Here is a 15,996-nt window from a genome sequence, read left to right as displayed (position 1 = left end):
ATTGCAAAGTGGGTATTAAAACTGATTTGGAAAAAAAATTACATTGAGAAATCGCTTAAAACTACTAAAAAAGATAATTTTAATCGAAGACTATTAACTATTATCAAACAGAATAATTATACTAGTCCACACTTATATAAGAAAGTTTTGTGTGTTAGCGTTTGTATCATAGCTATATGGGAAAAACCATTAGATTTTCAACTACCAAATTCGGCTCTAATATATTAGGAAATGTAAAAATATACACATCAAAATGATTTTTTAAAATTTTAATTAATTAAAAATAATGCATCTTTTATAAATTATTATAACACAAATTTTAATTTGGTACTGTTTTGCATTGCTTTTAGCAATGATATCTATTTAATTTCCAAGCTATTCTTTGAGAATTTTGGCACTTTTTTCAAAAATATATTATGTGCGGTTTTTAAAAATTATTTTAACTGTCACAATGAGTTCAAGCTCTTTTCTGCATTAAATTCGAATATTTAATGACATATTTTCCTGCATTATTAAAATTAAAAATGAAATGTTCTGCCAGTTACCTAAGCAGTTTAGATGAGCAATAATAATATAAAAAAAAATCCATTACAGCAAAAGTCAGTATGAAATTTATTTAAATACATTTGCTTTCTTGGCATTATGATGGCATTGGACTTAACTTCATTAGAAAAGGCCTTCTTGGTTGAAAGAGTCATGAGCAACAATATATACATACAATTTTTAATTTAAATTAAGCAGAAATTTGTTTATCAATATTTCCTGTGAGCCAACTGGCCAACAAAAGTGGGTCATTTTTAAGATAAAAATTCAATGATATCAAACATACAGTTAACCATAGAGTAAAATCTTATTTCATATCTTCAAATATTTTATACAGTACTTCCTTAAATATTAATGATAAGTCAAGTAGACGTTATGAAATGATTTTAATCATATTAAAGAAATCACAACAATTTTAAGTTGTATAAATAAATAAAAAATATTAGAATAACTCCAAAAATTCTCAATTTTTAGCCAACAGTTGGAAAAATATTTTTACAACTAATAATAACAATTTTTATCTTCGTCACTTTGAAATGGTTGCGCTCTTCAACAAAACTTGATTCATTTCACAAGTTGATGGATTTCTTTCATATTCCTCACTATTTACCAAAATAATCACAGGATTGAATTTTGATTTTTTACTGAAAACCTACTTACATCATCAACGACATTTTAGATTATGATTTTTTGTCTATAATGCCTACTGTATTCAAATGAGAGCAAATTAAAATTTGAATATTCATGCTCAAGATTATTATAGCAAGTACGTTTTTAGTGAGAAGTATATATTGTTACGAAATTTCCGGGGTTCGTTTGGATAGTGGGAGTTATATGGTGTGAAGAACGCTCCATCAGCAGGTCCCCGGGGGTAGCTCCCAGCGTATAGGTTTTCGATAAGCACCAAGGTAAGTGCCAAGGCTGGGAATGGCCAGAGCCGGTGGCTGCCTTCCCTTGTTGGGCTCCGTGGTGGGCGGTGCTGTCGGACCTGAATTTAAATCAATGTCGTATGGGTAAAACCAAACGGGCTCCCTTCGGTGGGCAACAAATTACTTCCAACACCTCAACAGCAACAAATTTTCCTACTTTTTTTATAATTAAAAGATCATCGGACACTAATGAAACATTTCATTCTGTTTCTCCGTTTTTGGTGGAAAAGGCTATTACTAGTACTGTTGGTGAAGTCAAAAGCACTAAAAAGCTCAGATGCGGTGATTTACTGGTCGAAGTATGTTCTCGCAAGCAATCTCAACAAATTGTTAAAATGAAAGCACTTTCAAATATCCCGGTCACTGTTTCTCCCCATGCATCTCTGAATTCCTCTAAAGGAGTCATTTCCTGTGGGGAGCTGTTCAATGTTCCGATTGAAGAAATCACTAAAGAATTGCAAATACAGGGGGTGAGCCATGTACGGCGTATATCTATACGGAGAGATGGCCAGCTTCTGAACACTAAGCATTTAATTCTGACGTTTACTTCCTCTAAATTACCAGATCACATAAAAGCTGGTTATATGCGCCTTGCTGTCAGACCTTATGTTCCCAATCCATTACGTTGTTTCAAGTGCCAACGCTTCGGGCATTCCAAATCTTCTTGCCGCGGGACTTTGACCCGCGTTGTGCAGAATTCGGTCACGACAGTACTGATTGCATTGCTCAAGAGAAGTGTGTGAATTGCAAAGGGGAGCATACTTCTTTCTCTCGGAACTGTTTTGCCTGGAAGCAGGAAAAAGAAATCATTTCAACTAAAGTAAAAAACCAAATATCTTATCAAGAAGCCCGAAAATTAATAAAATCTAAAACTTCTACCGCTGGAAAAGATTATGCTTCTGTCGTCAAAAAATTGTCTACCATATCGACCCAATGGGATCTAAATGATCTAAATTCTGGCATTAATTTGAAACAGTCAGACTCTGCACAACCCAATCCAGTCCAATCAAATAATCTTCTAATACCTTCTCCACGCTCTGTTCCCCCAGTTTGTGAAGTCGTTTCTGCTTCACCTGATTTAACTGGTTTTAAACTTGTTACGCACACGAAAAAGGTGAAAAAGGCTTCTCCTGTTGAAACAAAAAATGTTAACAAGGCTGAAAAAATTTCAAAATTTTATGTCGTATCGCCTCGTGAAAATCCCAAAATAGCTTCTTCACAAAATACTCCAAATGCTTCTAAAATTTTTTCTCAGCCAACTGGTCATGAATGTGAAACTTTTGTTCCATCCAGTGAAATGCCACAGGACCTTCATGAATTTAAAACAGTTACATATAAGAAAAAATATAAAGAACACAAGCAAAATTCTGACAATGTATCCAGTTCTAAATTCTGGAAGACTTCACCTCGAGAAGTCTCCCAATCTATGCCAGTCGCTAATTTTAGCTCTTCGACCGTTAAATCCAAATTATATGATAAAATGGATGAAGCCAACTCTGTGACTGAAACAATGTCCACAGATAAATCCAACCAAAACACTGATAGCAAAATAGAATCTGATAATGCAATAATATATAATCCTCATGAAACAATTGATGAAACACCACCTGCTCCGGAACTTTCTACCGATTCCACCACAGTGGACAAAACTGTTTTTAAACAAAGTCTTCAAAAAAGTATGGTTCAATGGGTTGACCCAAAAAAATTTTACAGTCAACCTTCAAATACACCTATTCACAAGAAATACTTGAAGAAACATCGAATAAAAAGGTTACAATGATTTTTTTCACTTGTTTCCGTAATTTATTGTACATGTCTTTTTATTATGAGAGTTGCACTTTTACCTTTTTAAATTTCATAGATATTTTAATCTTTTGACATTTTGGGAAAAATTTCCTTTCTGGGATGTAATTTGCATTTATTTTTAAGACCACTGTTACTATTCATTATTTGTATTCCATATAATCGTATTTCTAATTTTAAATTGTATGACCGAATTGTATTAGACACATTTTTACCATTTGTTTGGCGCAGTATAGCCATTTTTGGCTCTTGCGCCACTAAACCTCAAAATACCATACCATACCATACTAGCGGGCAGATTGGGCTACTTTCACACAGCTGGCAGAAATTACCGAGACTATGGTTAATACTTCCGATATTACGGAGGCAACGCAAAATGTTATTGATTGCATTATATTTGCCGCTAATAACACCATCCCCAAATGTTCCTCACGTTTACGAAAATTTCGTCGCCCGTGGTGGAATGAGGCTTGCCGTGACAGCCACAAAGAACAAAAGAAAAGATGGAACATTTTTCGAAGGTACCCTTCAACAGAGAATCTTATTGCTTTTAAATGTGCCAGAGCCAATGCACGGCGGATTCGCCGACAGTGTCAAAGGGAATCATGGATTCGCTTCATCTCGTCAATTACATCCTCTATTTCTAGCAAATTGCTTTGGAAGAAGGTGAAGGCTGCAAACGGAATCTATAAAGATTTTTCTTTCCCTGTATTGAAGATAGGAAATGGTACGGTTTCCTCTCCATTAGACGTTGCTAATACTCTCGCGGAAGCATTCGCACAAGTTTCCGCTGCTGATTCATACCAGCCCGCATTCGTGGCGACTAAGAATCGAGCGGAACGGAAGAATTTACGTTTTTCCACCCGAAGATCTCTTTCTTACAATTCCGATTTCAGCATGCATGAACTGCTATTGGCCTTATCTAAAGTACATGATACTAGCGCCGGACCGGATGGAATTACATACAATATGCTTCGCCATTTATCTACGTCCTCTCTCTCTAATCTGCTGCGTCTATTCAATCGTATATGGATTGAACAGAGGTTCCCTTCGCAATGGCACGAAGCTATTGTGATACCAATCCTCAAACCCGGGAAAGATTCGTCTAACTCTCTGCATTATAGACCAATTGCGCTTACAAGTTGTCTGTGCAAGACGCTTGAGCGAATGGTAAATGCCCGTCTTGTATTTGAACTGGAGAGGAAAGAATGCATTCCACAGTTGCAGAGTGGTTTTCGAAAAGGACGTTCAACATATGATAATATCGTCTTACTCGAGACCCAAATACGCAACGCATTTGTACGCCGAAATCATCTGGTCTCTATTTTCTTTGATGTTGAAAAGGCTTACGACCGTACCTGGCGCTTTGGCATTCTTAAAACTCTTTTCAATTTTGGTTTTAAGGGAAATGTACCTATTTTCTTAAAAAACTTTTTATCTTTGCGAAAATTTCGTCTTCGAATTGGCAATTGTTATTCAGATTCTTTTATTCAAGCTGAGGGGGTTCCACAGGGAAGCGTCCTTAGCGTAACGCTCTTTATAATTCATTTTAGTCAAATTCTTAACATTTTACCACCATCTGTCGAGGGCACCCTGTATGTGGATGATCTTCAGATCTCCTGTCAAGGTTGCAATATGCACCTAATAGAGCGTCAGCTACAAGTTGCAGTTAATAAGATAATAGATTGGTGTGAGGAAAACGGACATAAGATTTCCGCTGAAAAAAGTAAATGCGTTCACTTTTGTCGGAAGCGTGAAATTCATTTGGACCCTTTAATTAATATTAAGGATACCTCAATCCCTGTGGTTGGTGAAATAAAGTTTCTAGGAGTAGTGTTTGATCGTAAGCTCACTTTCCTTCAGCATGTTTTATATCTGCGGAAGAAGTGTGACAGATCAATGAACATTCTAAAAGTACTTTCTAAAACCTCTTGGGGAGCAGACCGTACATCATTGCTTCGAATTTATGAAGCAGTTATTTTATCCCGTATTGATTATGGATGTATGGTATATGGTTCTGCACGGTCCTCCGTGTTGCGTAGACTAGATACTATACACCACACCGCCCTGAGAATTTGCTCAGGAGCTTTCCGAACCTCACCAGTTGAAAGTCTTTACAATGTATGTCACCAACTGCCGCTAAATTTGAGGCGTCAAAAAATATATGTCCAGTATTACCTCCGATCATTATCTGTTCCAAAACATCCCATAGTTTCTACAATACTTACCACTCGGCTTCGGAGATTTTACGCAGCCCGACCATCTAACATTCTTCCTTTTTGTGAACGAGTAAAATTGCTTCTTGCTGATTCTGAACTCAGTGATATGGGTATTCAGTCATTTGATTTATTTTCATTTCCACCTTGAGATATTCCTGAATTTTCTTTCTTAAACCCATTCTGTGGGTTCGAAAAGTCTACAACGGCCCCTGTGGTTTTTAAAACACTTTTCGGTTCTCATCGCTGTCAGTTTTCATCATATATGCCTATTTTTACAGATGGTTCTAGGTCAGAGGATCATGTTGGGTGTGGTATTGTTTTTGGAACACAAACATTCGGCTACAGTCTACATACATGCCTCTCTGTTTTGTCTGCCGAATTATTAGCAATTTTCTATGGCTTACAGAAAATTTCTCAAAGCTCTGAACGCAAATTTTGTGTTTATACTGACAGCATGAGTTCCCTAGAAACTCTTTCCCATTTTCATACTCGGCTTCATCCCATTTCCTTGGAAATTTTGGATCTTTTGAGGACTTTAAGGAATAGAGACTATGAAATATTATTCTGTTGGGTCCCAAGTCATGTCGGAATAATCGGAAATGAGCTGGCGGATAACGCTGCTAAAACAGCAACTTTGTTTATGCAGCATGAAATACCCTTCCCCGACGCGAAGAACCTTTATTCAAGAAATATTTATTCGTTATGGCAACAATCATGGAATCAGCAGATAAATAATAAATTGCATAACATAAAACCAACAATTACATCCTGGCCCTCTCATCCAATGCGTGAGCTCGATGTCAAATTGACTAGACTCCACGTTGGTCATACTCGTATCACTCACAAATACCTTCTATTTGGTGATCGAGCTCCTCTCTGTTCGAGATGCCAAGTGCTTTTAACGATTCGTCATATTTTTATTGAATGTCCCGATTTTAATTTCCATCGTTTACGGTATTTTAACTCCTCATCACTAGACATGCCAACACTGTTGGGAGAAAATCCTCACAAAAACCTTTTTAAATTTATTAGGGCAATTGGTTTTTATAATTCCATTTAAACTTCATAATTTTAAATTTGTTCAATTTTTTACCGTTTCGTTTTAATTCTAATGTCGACTTGTAATGCATCTTTTATTCCTATTAAAGTTATTTTTTTTAGGTTGTATTAGAAAGAACTTTTATTAACCATACGTCTGGCGCAGTATAGCCTACATTGGCTCTTGTGCCAATAAAACAGACAACCAACCAACAACCAACCAAAGCTCCATCAGCAGGCGGTGGTAGAAAATAAAACAATGACGTTTATTTACACGAAGACACACAGAACAGCACAAAGACGACAACTATATACAGCACAGAAGACGATTATCTTCAGCCGAGACGTGCAGCATACAACTGCATACACAGCAGCATACAACAAGTCTCTACTGTAGACAGTAGAGCACAGCTTAGTTCAGTACTAGCTTCACTCTGTCGCTGCTCCGCTTATCTCTGGAAGGCCAGTTCTTTACCGTCGATCCCGACTACCCCCTGGCGGCTGCGGACGCCTCCTTTTATAGGTCTCAGGGGGCGGGGCTAGAAGCCTCTCAACCAATCAGGAACGTTCGAGGCGTATCTCGGTTCCTACTGGACGGATCAGGGAAAATTCTCGATGTTTCGGGTATAATCTATTTTGGCGCCAAAGTAGCCAAATTCGTCACCAAGTCGCCAAGTTTGTCGCCAAGCGCCGGGACCTCCGACGCGACATACAGACTCCGTCTAATACAGATGACTGTAAAACATTCTTTCCGATGGTGGAACCAACTATGCTGGGAAGCAGCAATTTGAAAAGACCTACTGAAACTGAATAAACGCGTTTAGGGACATAAACTAGAGTGAGTAGTTCCCCAAACGTTTCTCGCATACCTTCTAAAAAAAGTGAATTCGGGTTTTAAAAGCGTTTTTTCCAAACTGATTGAAATCAAAATTTGGCACAGAACAACAATTGCAGTCACCAAATTTGACATATTTAAGTTCTTTCGTTTTTTAATTATCACGTTTGCATTCTTCTAAAAGTACACGCCGACAGACGTACAATCCCTCATTGGATTTTTGGCTCAAAATTTGATAGGTGTTTACAATATAGATGCTATTGCTTAGAATATTCTGCAAGATATCACATATTTGGTAAACTCCAATTAATATAAACAATTCTCTGCATATTTACAGATTTATCGAGAAAAACTTGCAGTTTGTAAGAGTGCGGTTATAAAGCATACAAAATGTATAGTGACTCAAACAACCTTTACTCAACTCTGAGGTACTCTAAGGTGTACTCTGAGGTTCTAAGGTGTACCTCAGAGTACACCTTACTTTTACTTACTTACTTTAAATAACACATTACAGAGAAGAACAAACATGTTTTTATTTTTATCCATAACAAATGGTTTAATTTAGAGTAAAAATAAACGAAAAACTTCTAAACTGAAAACTTTCAGAAGCATTTTAAATAAACATACTCAGATATCTGCCTCAAAAAATTGAGAATACACCAATGAAATTTTTAGAATATCTCGCATAGAAACAAAGGGTCACTGGTAAGTTGCATGTCTTTTGGCTCTTATAATGGCCTCTAAACATTTTGGTACCGATTTCACAAATTTTTGGCGGTATCTGAAAATATTTTATAGCATTTTTTCTTGCCACATTTCTTTTAAATGGGTTTTGCTTCTAATTTTGTATTTTTGAATCTCCTTTTCGAGTAAAGCCCACGAATATTCAATGGCATTGATGTCGGGGTACTGTGGTGATGTGTGTAACTGCTGTTTACAATGAAAAAGACACCCTATTTTGATGTTACGTGCATTCTGTTTGGGATCATTATCCTGCTGGAAAATGGAACTTCCATCTAAACTCAAATTTTAACACTTTTCTTTGGATTGCTGCGACCATTTGGTTCTTATAAGTTGTTGCAGAAACTTCTCAAATCAAAGTCAAAAGTGTAAGTGCTGAAACTGTGCGAAATGCCATTAGACTAGCTGGATATACAAGTCGCATTTTAAGAGAGAAAAATCCGTTCATGTGCTTGCAAATTCAGATAAAGCATTTAAAGTTTGCAAAAACTCATCAATTGAAAACCAATAATTTTTGAAAGAAAATTATATTTAGTAACGAAAGAAAACTCAACATTTCTAGCAGTGACAACCATCGTACTGTATGGAGAAAGTCTAATGTTGCTTTGGGTCTTAAAAATTTACATCCTACAGTTAAACATGGTGGTGACTCCTTCATGAGGTTGCATAGCTTCATTCGGGGTAGGAAATTTAATTTTTATAGATGGCATTAAAATCCATATGGTTTATTTGGATGTACTTCGCAGCAATCTAAAGAAGAGTGCTAAAATTTGGGTTTAGATAGAAATGTCATTTTCCAGTAGGACAACTACCCCAAACAGAATGCTCGTAACGTCAAAATGTGATGTATTTTTCATTGTAAACAGCAGTTACACACACCACCACAGTAACCCGACATCAATGCCATTGAATATTTGTGGACCATACTCGAAAAAGAGGTTCAAAAACACAAAATTAGAAACAAAAACCATTTAAAACAAGTTTTGCAAGAAGAATGGAATAAAATATCTTCAGATACCACCAAAAATGGGTCGAATTGGTATCATAACATTTAGAGGTCATTATAAGAGCCAAATGACATGCAACTTAACAGTGACACTTTGTTTCTATGCGAGATATTGCAAAAATTTCACTGGTGTATTCTCAATTTTTTGAGGCAAGAATCCGAGTATGTTTATTTAAAATGCTTCTGAAATTTTTCAATTTAGAAGTTTTCCGTTGATTTTTTCTTTATTTTTACTCTAAATTAAAGCATTTGATATGGGTAAAAATTAAAACATGTTTGCTCTCCTCGGTAATGTGTTATTTATATTGAAAGACGGATTTATCAAGTAAAAGTAAGGTATAGTCCTAATTTTTTCAACCACTGTATTTAAATATTAAACATAAGAAGAAGCATATTACAAGAGTGAGATAATTAAAACAAAAAAAAATTCGAAAACATCAAACGATATTCGTCCTTTTTTTTTTTGTAGCGCGAAATTAATTTATTAAAAGTAAGAAATCAAACGATTCATTAATTGTGCCATGTGAAGGTGATATCACTTCATAAAAACGCCGAACAGTTCAGCAAAGGATGTTATAATACTGATATATAAAGTAATTTATCTAAAGTAAGAAAGATTTATATATATATATAAGTTTTATACTTTCACACGCTACTATGTACCCAACCAACCATAACACCAAAATTATTAATTACTTGCAAGAATAATATGCAAGGAAAAATGAAGCCGTTTTCTAAAATACAAAATTATATGTATTTGTTTCAAATTTTAGCGTTCGGGGCCATTCCGTTATTATTCATTTAATTTTGTCTGACAAATTCGAAAATCTTATCAGTATATATCGAGTTCTGCAATATCTGCTGGATGCTGTCACAATCCTCCAAACAGAATCTATAGAAATATATGTTCATTTAACCGGAAAAAACCTTTAATATAGCTTACGCATAGAACATTTATTGGTTATGTACAATTAACTTGAAAAAAAAAACACTTATATAGCTTCGGCATGGCGCATCTATTGCTTGTTACAAGAGGATCTAATGTTCTTGGCAGATTTAAAGATTATTATACGTAAGAATGGTTTTTTTATGAATAGAAAGAAAAGTTTCTATTTCTAAGAAAATAATCAAAAGTATGGAATATTATAAAAATTATAGATAAAAATGTAATTTTTGTAGGAAAGGATAACGGGATTTCATTCTGTTAAAAAAACAACTATTCTCCAAGTGTGCAATACAAAATTAACAAATGTATGCATAAGAAGTATACGACGAGCCTTCAAAAAAGTTTTTTAACAACAGTCAGGTTTTGTTTTTCCTTTTAGTTCGCTAACTCCACCTTCCAGGCCTTTAATTTCCGAAATCCCGATCCGCTATTCTTTTCAGCAGAATCTTTAATTTCGGACCGGAAGAAAAATTGTCTTCAGAGATGAGGAGAGCCTTAGCGATGGATTCCGAGAAATAACCTGAAAATCATCGCCGAACGGTAAATATGCTCCCACCGGAAAACTCGAAACTGATTAAAAATTCATTAATGTAGGTGAATCCACAATCAAAATGTGGCTGAAAGATTAATTCATAGTTCCTTTGCATCAGAAAGGAAGTAAGTAAAGATTTTTCAATGGTTGGTTATTTATTAGCTAGAAAAATGGGAGTTCATTTTTATCTGATAACCTGGATAATCTCTATGCAAGATTCTTGTCTTCAAAATATAAAGCAAGTCATTTTTCGGCAAAACTAAAATTTGAAATTACCTTTTATTACTGAATCTTGCAGATATTCAATATTCTTGCATTTGCAAACTTGTTTTAATGTAAAAATAGAAACCTCGAGTTTCTTTTCTTAAAAATGAATGTTCATACATTTGAATATTTGATACTTTCTCCTGATAAATTCGTAGGTTAAATTAATACTTAGTTACATACTAATTTTCAGAAAAGTCTAAATGTTTCTGTTTTCAAGAATATCTTTATTATAATTTTAATAAAAAAAGACAAAGTGTATTGTACAAATAACCCAAGTCGTGATATACTTATGATAGATATAAAAATTCTCGAAACCAAATCTTAATTCTAAAAGTTTTACACACTGAAACGTAAACATTCATTTAATAAGTCAAATAAATGATGTATGTATGCACCGATGCAGAAAAGAATCGTTCAGAAATGAGTAAAGGTACAAGGAATACTTAAGAAAGGAATGTGATCTTTCGCAAAATAACTATTTTAATCATAATTAATTTTTAAAATTTTTGAATTCAAGATTTTATTTGATATGTGTTGCTTTTCAAACCTCTCCACTATTAATCAACAATAAAGCGAATATGTGGGCGTCTGTGCAATATAGATTAGTTCATTTGACGCAGAGTACCAAATTTATCACAAACTGTACATTTCGGTATACGGACTTGTATAACTGGAAACAATCTTTCGAAATTTGAATCAATTAAACATTTTTGGTAATTACCACGATTACTTCCAAAAACATAAGCAAAAAAATATTTTTTAATTTATTTACAAAGTAGTTCATCCGAATTATTACGTTCTTAATAATGGCATCATGGAGTTTGTTTCCATTCAGAAGATTCACGTAAATAATAAGATATTGAAAGAACCTCGGCTTTAATGCTCATCTCAGTTTGATGATTAAAATTCCTTTTTTTTAAATAACTATGAACATCGATCTCTGAATTAATTATAATTATCAGCCAATATTTTTGCTAATCTTTTGATTGCCAGAAACGAAGAGTATTAAATAGCCACTATATGCTCCAAATTCCATCTAGGTTTGCAATAAAGCCTTTTGAATATTATTGAAGTGGAGATTATGTAAACTAGATTGTCAGAAAGTAGAAAATAAAAATGTATCTTTTCTAAAACCAATTCAAAGAATGGTGACGCTCTTACGTCCAGGTGAATGAGTCAACATTAGTTAATACAATAATTCAAAATTTCTGCAAAAAAAAAAAGACCAACTGATTTAATTCTTAAAAAGCTAAAAATACAGGACGATAGCTATTTTTTTTCCCATACATTATTAATAATTGTTATATTATTCAATCGAAGCAGTTACAAGACTGAGCTAAAAATACTATAACTTGTATAGTAGAACTAAACCTGTTTTGTATAAGACTGCTCTAATGTACACCTTGCTAAATATGAAGATAAAAATAGAGCTCCAAATGTTGTTTTCCATCATTTGCCTGTTGCCGATGCTGAGTTTAGACCAGAAGATTCAAATTGTAACAATAAACGATCTATTTTACAAAAAGAAATCACGTTCACTTAAACCGTAAAGCAGGAATGAAAACAAATATTTCGAATTGCAGCCCAGGTAGCAAACTTATCAGAAAGCAAAGTAAAACCAAATGTAGAAGTGCAAATCGTAACCATTTACCAAGACGATACCCACAAAATTCACAGTAGTCCGTCCATTTGAAAGGTCTGTTACATGATGACTATACTTTCTCAAGTAAGAATGTGAAAGTTCCTTACAGTGAATATAGTTTTAAGAGCACTGAGCACAATGAGGCAATGCCGAAGCAAACAGTTACATGTATGTCTCTTAGCAGTCTACAGGACTTAATAGAAAAAAGTTCTGATGACATCTTACATACTATCCTTAATAAAGAAAGCGTATTCATTCAGGTACTTGAAGAACCTTTTAATAAAGACTGCATTGCTTGCGTTTTGTTAGCTTTGGGGAAAGCTGTTTTTCTGACAAAAGCAAAGATGTTTCTGTTATGTTGAATATGATATCAGGTAGTAATAGTTTGTTCTTAGTCAACTTACAACAGTACCTGGTGACTTTGCAAACTCAAGCACCTGATGGTTTCCATTTGAATGCAGTAGTTGGTTTCATAAAATTCTTATTGAAGTTTCAGATTTGCCTGCTTTGTTTTCTTTTCTCGTAAAAATCGTAAAAATTTGTATGTTGCTTCAACATTTTAACCATGCCGATTAGTTATTTTAGACTGTCCGAATCTGAGGTCTGGTAATGTTGATTAAATTTTTATTATTCAACTTATTATTTTGATTGCTCTAGTTACGAGCACATTGACTTTATTCTTGATTTTTAATAAAAGTCATTTTTTAAGAAACTTCTTTCATCTTTATGCCTTCTTGACACAAAAATTTCACTGTTTGCTTTACTAAAGTTTGGGTTAGTTTACTCTAAAGTATAACAGAGTTGATTATGAGGCTAGAAGGATAACAGTTGTTTATAGGCCCAGAAGTTTAACAACCAAAGTTTCTCTAATTCGAAAATTAGACGCATGTTGACCATACGCCCGAAGGTCCTACAAAGGCAATTTGTAAGAGCAATCGGCCTGCAGTTCAGAAGAACAGATGGTTCTTTGCCAGGTTTTAAGATATGAATCACAACAGCTTCTCGCCATTGTGAAGGGTATTTCTGCTCGGTCCATATTCTGTTAAAAGGCAGTAACAGATTGTAAAGGGAAATGGTATTCAAATGGCGAAGCATGTTATATTCCATCTGGTCCAGGACAGATATCATGGACCTGAGATAAAGCCATGTTTAGTTCATACATCCTGAATTCACAGTTATATGGAATGGCACTTCGGGCATTGAAGCGCAAAGGCAACCGTTCCTCTCGATTCTTAATTGCCAAAAAATCAGGGTTGTAAGAATCGGTTGCGGAAACTTGCGCAAAAGCTTGGCCAAGTATGTTAACAACGTCTAATGGGCTCGAATACATCGTATTACCGGTTTTTAAAACAGGAATAGAAATTTCTGTATAGATCTCATTAGCAGCTTTTACCTTCTTCCATAAAAGTTTACTGGAGGTAGAGGATGTGATGAATGAAACAAATTTAGTCCATGCTTCTGACTACGACGTCAAATGCGGCGAGCTAGTGCTTTGGTTCTTTTAAAAGGAATCAAGTTCTCAGTCATCGGGTACCTTCTAAACAGATTCCTGAGTTTTTTCTGTTTCTTATGATTGTCGCGACAAGATTCATTCCACCACGGTCCACGAAATTTTCCTAGACGTAAGGAAGTTTTTGAAATGGTGACGTTATCGGCGTTATGGTGAAGTTATCGTATCCATGACATTCTGTACGGCTTTCGAAATTTCTGCATTACTGACCATGGCCTCATGGCTAGTTGGGAAAATGTATTCCAGTCTGCCCGCGTGAATAGAAAACGCGGAGGACAAATAGTTACACCACCGCTATCAGCGTGGGAGAGTATTAGGAGAAAGTGATCGCTATTGTGCAGATCATCCCCAACTGTCAAATTCAACAACGGTAGCAGTTCAGGAGTGCATATAGCTAGGTCAAGACAATGGAAGCTATGTGTGGGCACATGGAAGTATGTTTTCTCATCATTATTGAGCAGACAGAGACAGTTATTTGCAATAAACTGTTCGATCTGCTGCCCTCGAAAGTTTGTACTATCTGAGCCCTCATAGAATACTATGTCCATTGAAATCGCCTAGTATAATAAATGGCTTTGGAAGCTGGCCCACTAAGGTTTCAAGATCCTGTTGACGTATGATATCATGAGGCGGAAGATAAATACAGCAGATAGTGACCAAAGATCGCATATGGACCTGTACAGCCACAGTCTGAAGAGAGGTATGCAAATTGAGAGGTGTGCTCGGATAAAGGTTTGATGCGAATATGCAAACACCCCCAGAACCATGAAGTCCAGTGCCTGCATCTTTCCGAACACAGCTATATCCGCGTAATTTGAATGGGAATGGTAGGCGTCAAGAGAGTCTCTTGAACACCAAAACAGATGGGATGAAACTGGTTGAAAATTGACTTGATATCCTAAAGTTTGGAATGAAAGCCGCGACAATTCCATGAGAGGAAAGCACCCATTAAGAACGTTGTTTTGAAGGAGAGTAATTGAAAGCATTAGTTGGAGTTGCCTCAGATTCGCAACTCATCTCCAGTTCATCTTCATCCTCTGATGGATGTAATTTAATATCGGGGCTACTTATTTTGTCCCCAAAGATGGACGTTAAATCTTTGTGGACAATACCTTTTGTCGCCAGCCCAAGGGCGACTGAATTTCCTGAGGAGGACTTTTTTAAGTTTTATCGGGAAATCTGCTTGCAAAAGTCCACATTTAGCGAGCTTTAATGTCTGCGAGTTCTTCAGTTTTTTCTTTGAAACCTTTTTTGAAGTAGATGGTTCTATTTTAGTAGGTTCTGGAACACATTTTATGGATTGATCTGAATCTGATGTTTTACAAGGTTTGGTTTTTGTTTGGCTCACACAGTTTTCACAGTTACAGTTTGAACAGAAGTTTTTTTGTATTACTGAAGCATATCTAACACCAGCAGTAGGTGTCTGAGCTACAATCCTACTCCTGGCTTCGGGGTATGTTAAGTTCTCTTTATTTTTACAATTGTGACTTTCTTTTCCAGTTTCCAGCGGGGGCAAGTTCGAGCATACGAGGGATGGTCGCCGACTCAAATCACGCATTTTTCTTGTGCTGTGCACTGCTGGCTGTCATACCCTTTTTCAGCACAGCGGGCAAAAGTGAGGGCATCCGCGGCATTTAATTTTCAAATGGCCAAAGCGCTGGCACTGGAAACATTTTAATGGGTACGGTATATATTGTCTGACTGGTAGTTTAATATATATCCTGCAGATATATATTCCGGTAATTTAGGATTATGAAATGTTAATATGTAATGCTTGATAGGCACGAGTTGCCCATCACGTCGAATTGTTATTTGGCAGACTTGAGTCACTCCTTGCTTCTTTAACTCAGTAGATATTTCTTCAAGAGGAACATTAAATAGTTCTCCGCAGGTTATGACACCCTTGGAGAAGTTCAGAAATGAATGCGGACTCACAGAAATAGGTATATGTACAAGTGCTTTCACTTTTGGAAGGTGGTTGGACT

At 35.5% G+C, this 15,996-nt stretch overlaps 1 protein-coding gene across 1 annotated transcript; it reads left to right on the top strand.

The window, feature by feature from the left end:
- Positions 1 to 1,552: 1,552 nt before the first annotated feature.
- Positions 1,553 to 2,215, top strand: LOC129956811 (uncharacterized). The gene has a single exon (XM_056068758.1). It carries the CDS (start codon positions 1,553 to 1,555, stop codon positions 2,213 to 2,215), a length of 663 nt encoding a protein of 220 aa, XP_055924733.1.
- Positions 2,216 to 15,996: the final 13,781 nt, after the last annotated feature.

This window comes from Argiope bruennichi, chromosome 11 (genome assembly GCF_947563725.1).
Source record: "Argiope bruennichi chromosome 11, qqArgBrue1.1, whole genome shotgun sequence".
Lineage (NCBI taxonomy): Eukaryota > Metazoa > Arthropoda > Arachnida > Araneae > Araneidae > Argiope > Argiope bruennichi.
This window is presented reverse-complemented; position numbering and strand designations above follow the sequence as displayed.

Bases quoted from the DNA above. Each gene is read 5' to 3' on its own strand.
- LOC129956811 (XM_056068758.1), top strand. From the start codon at position 1,553: ATGGGTAAAACCAAACGGGCTCCCTTCGGTGGGCAACAAATTACTTCC.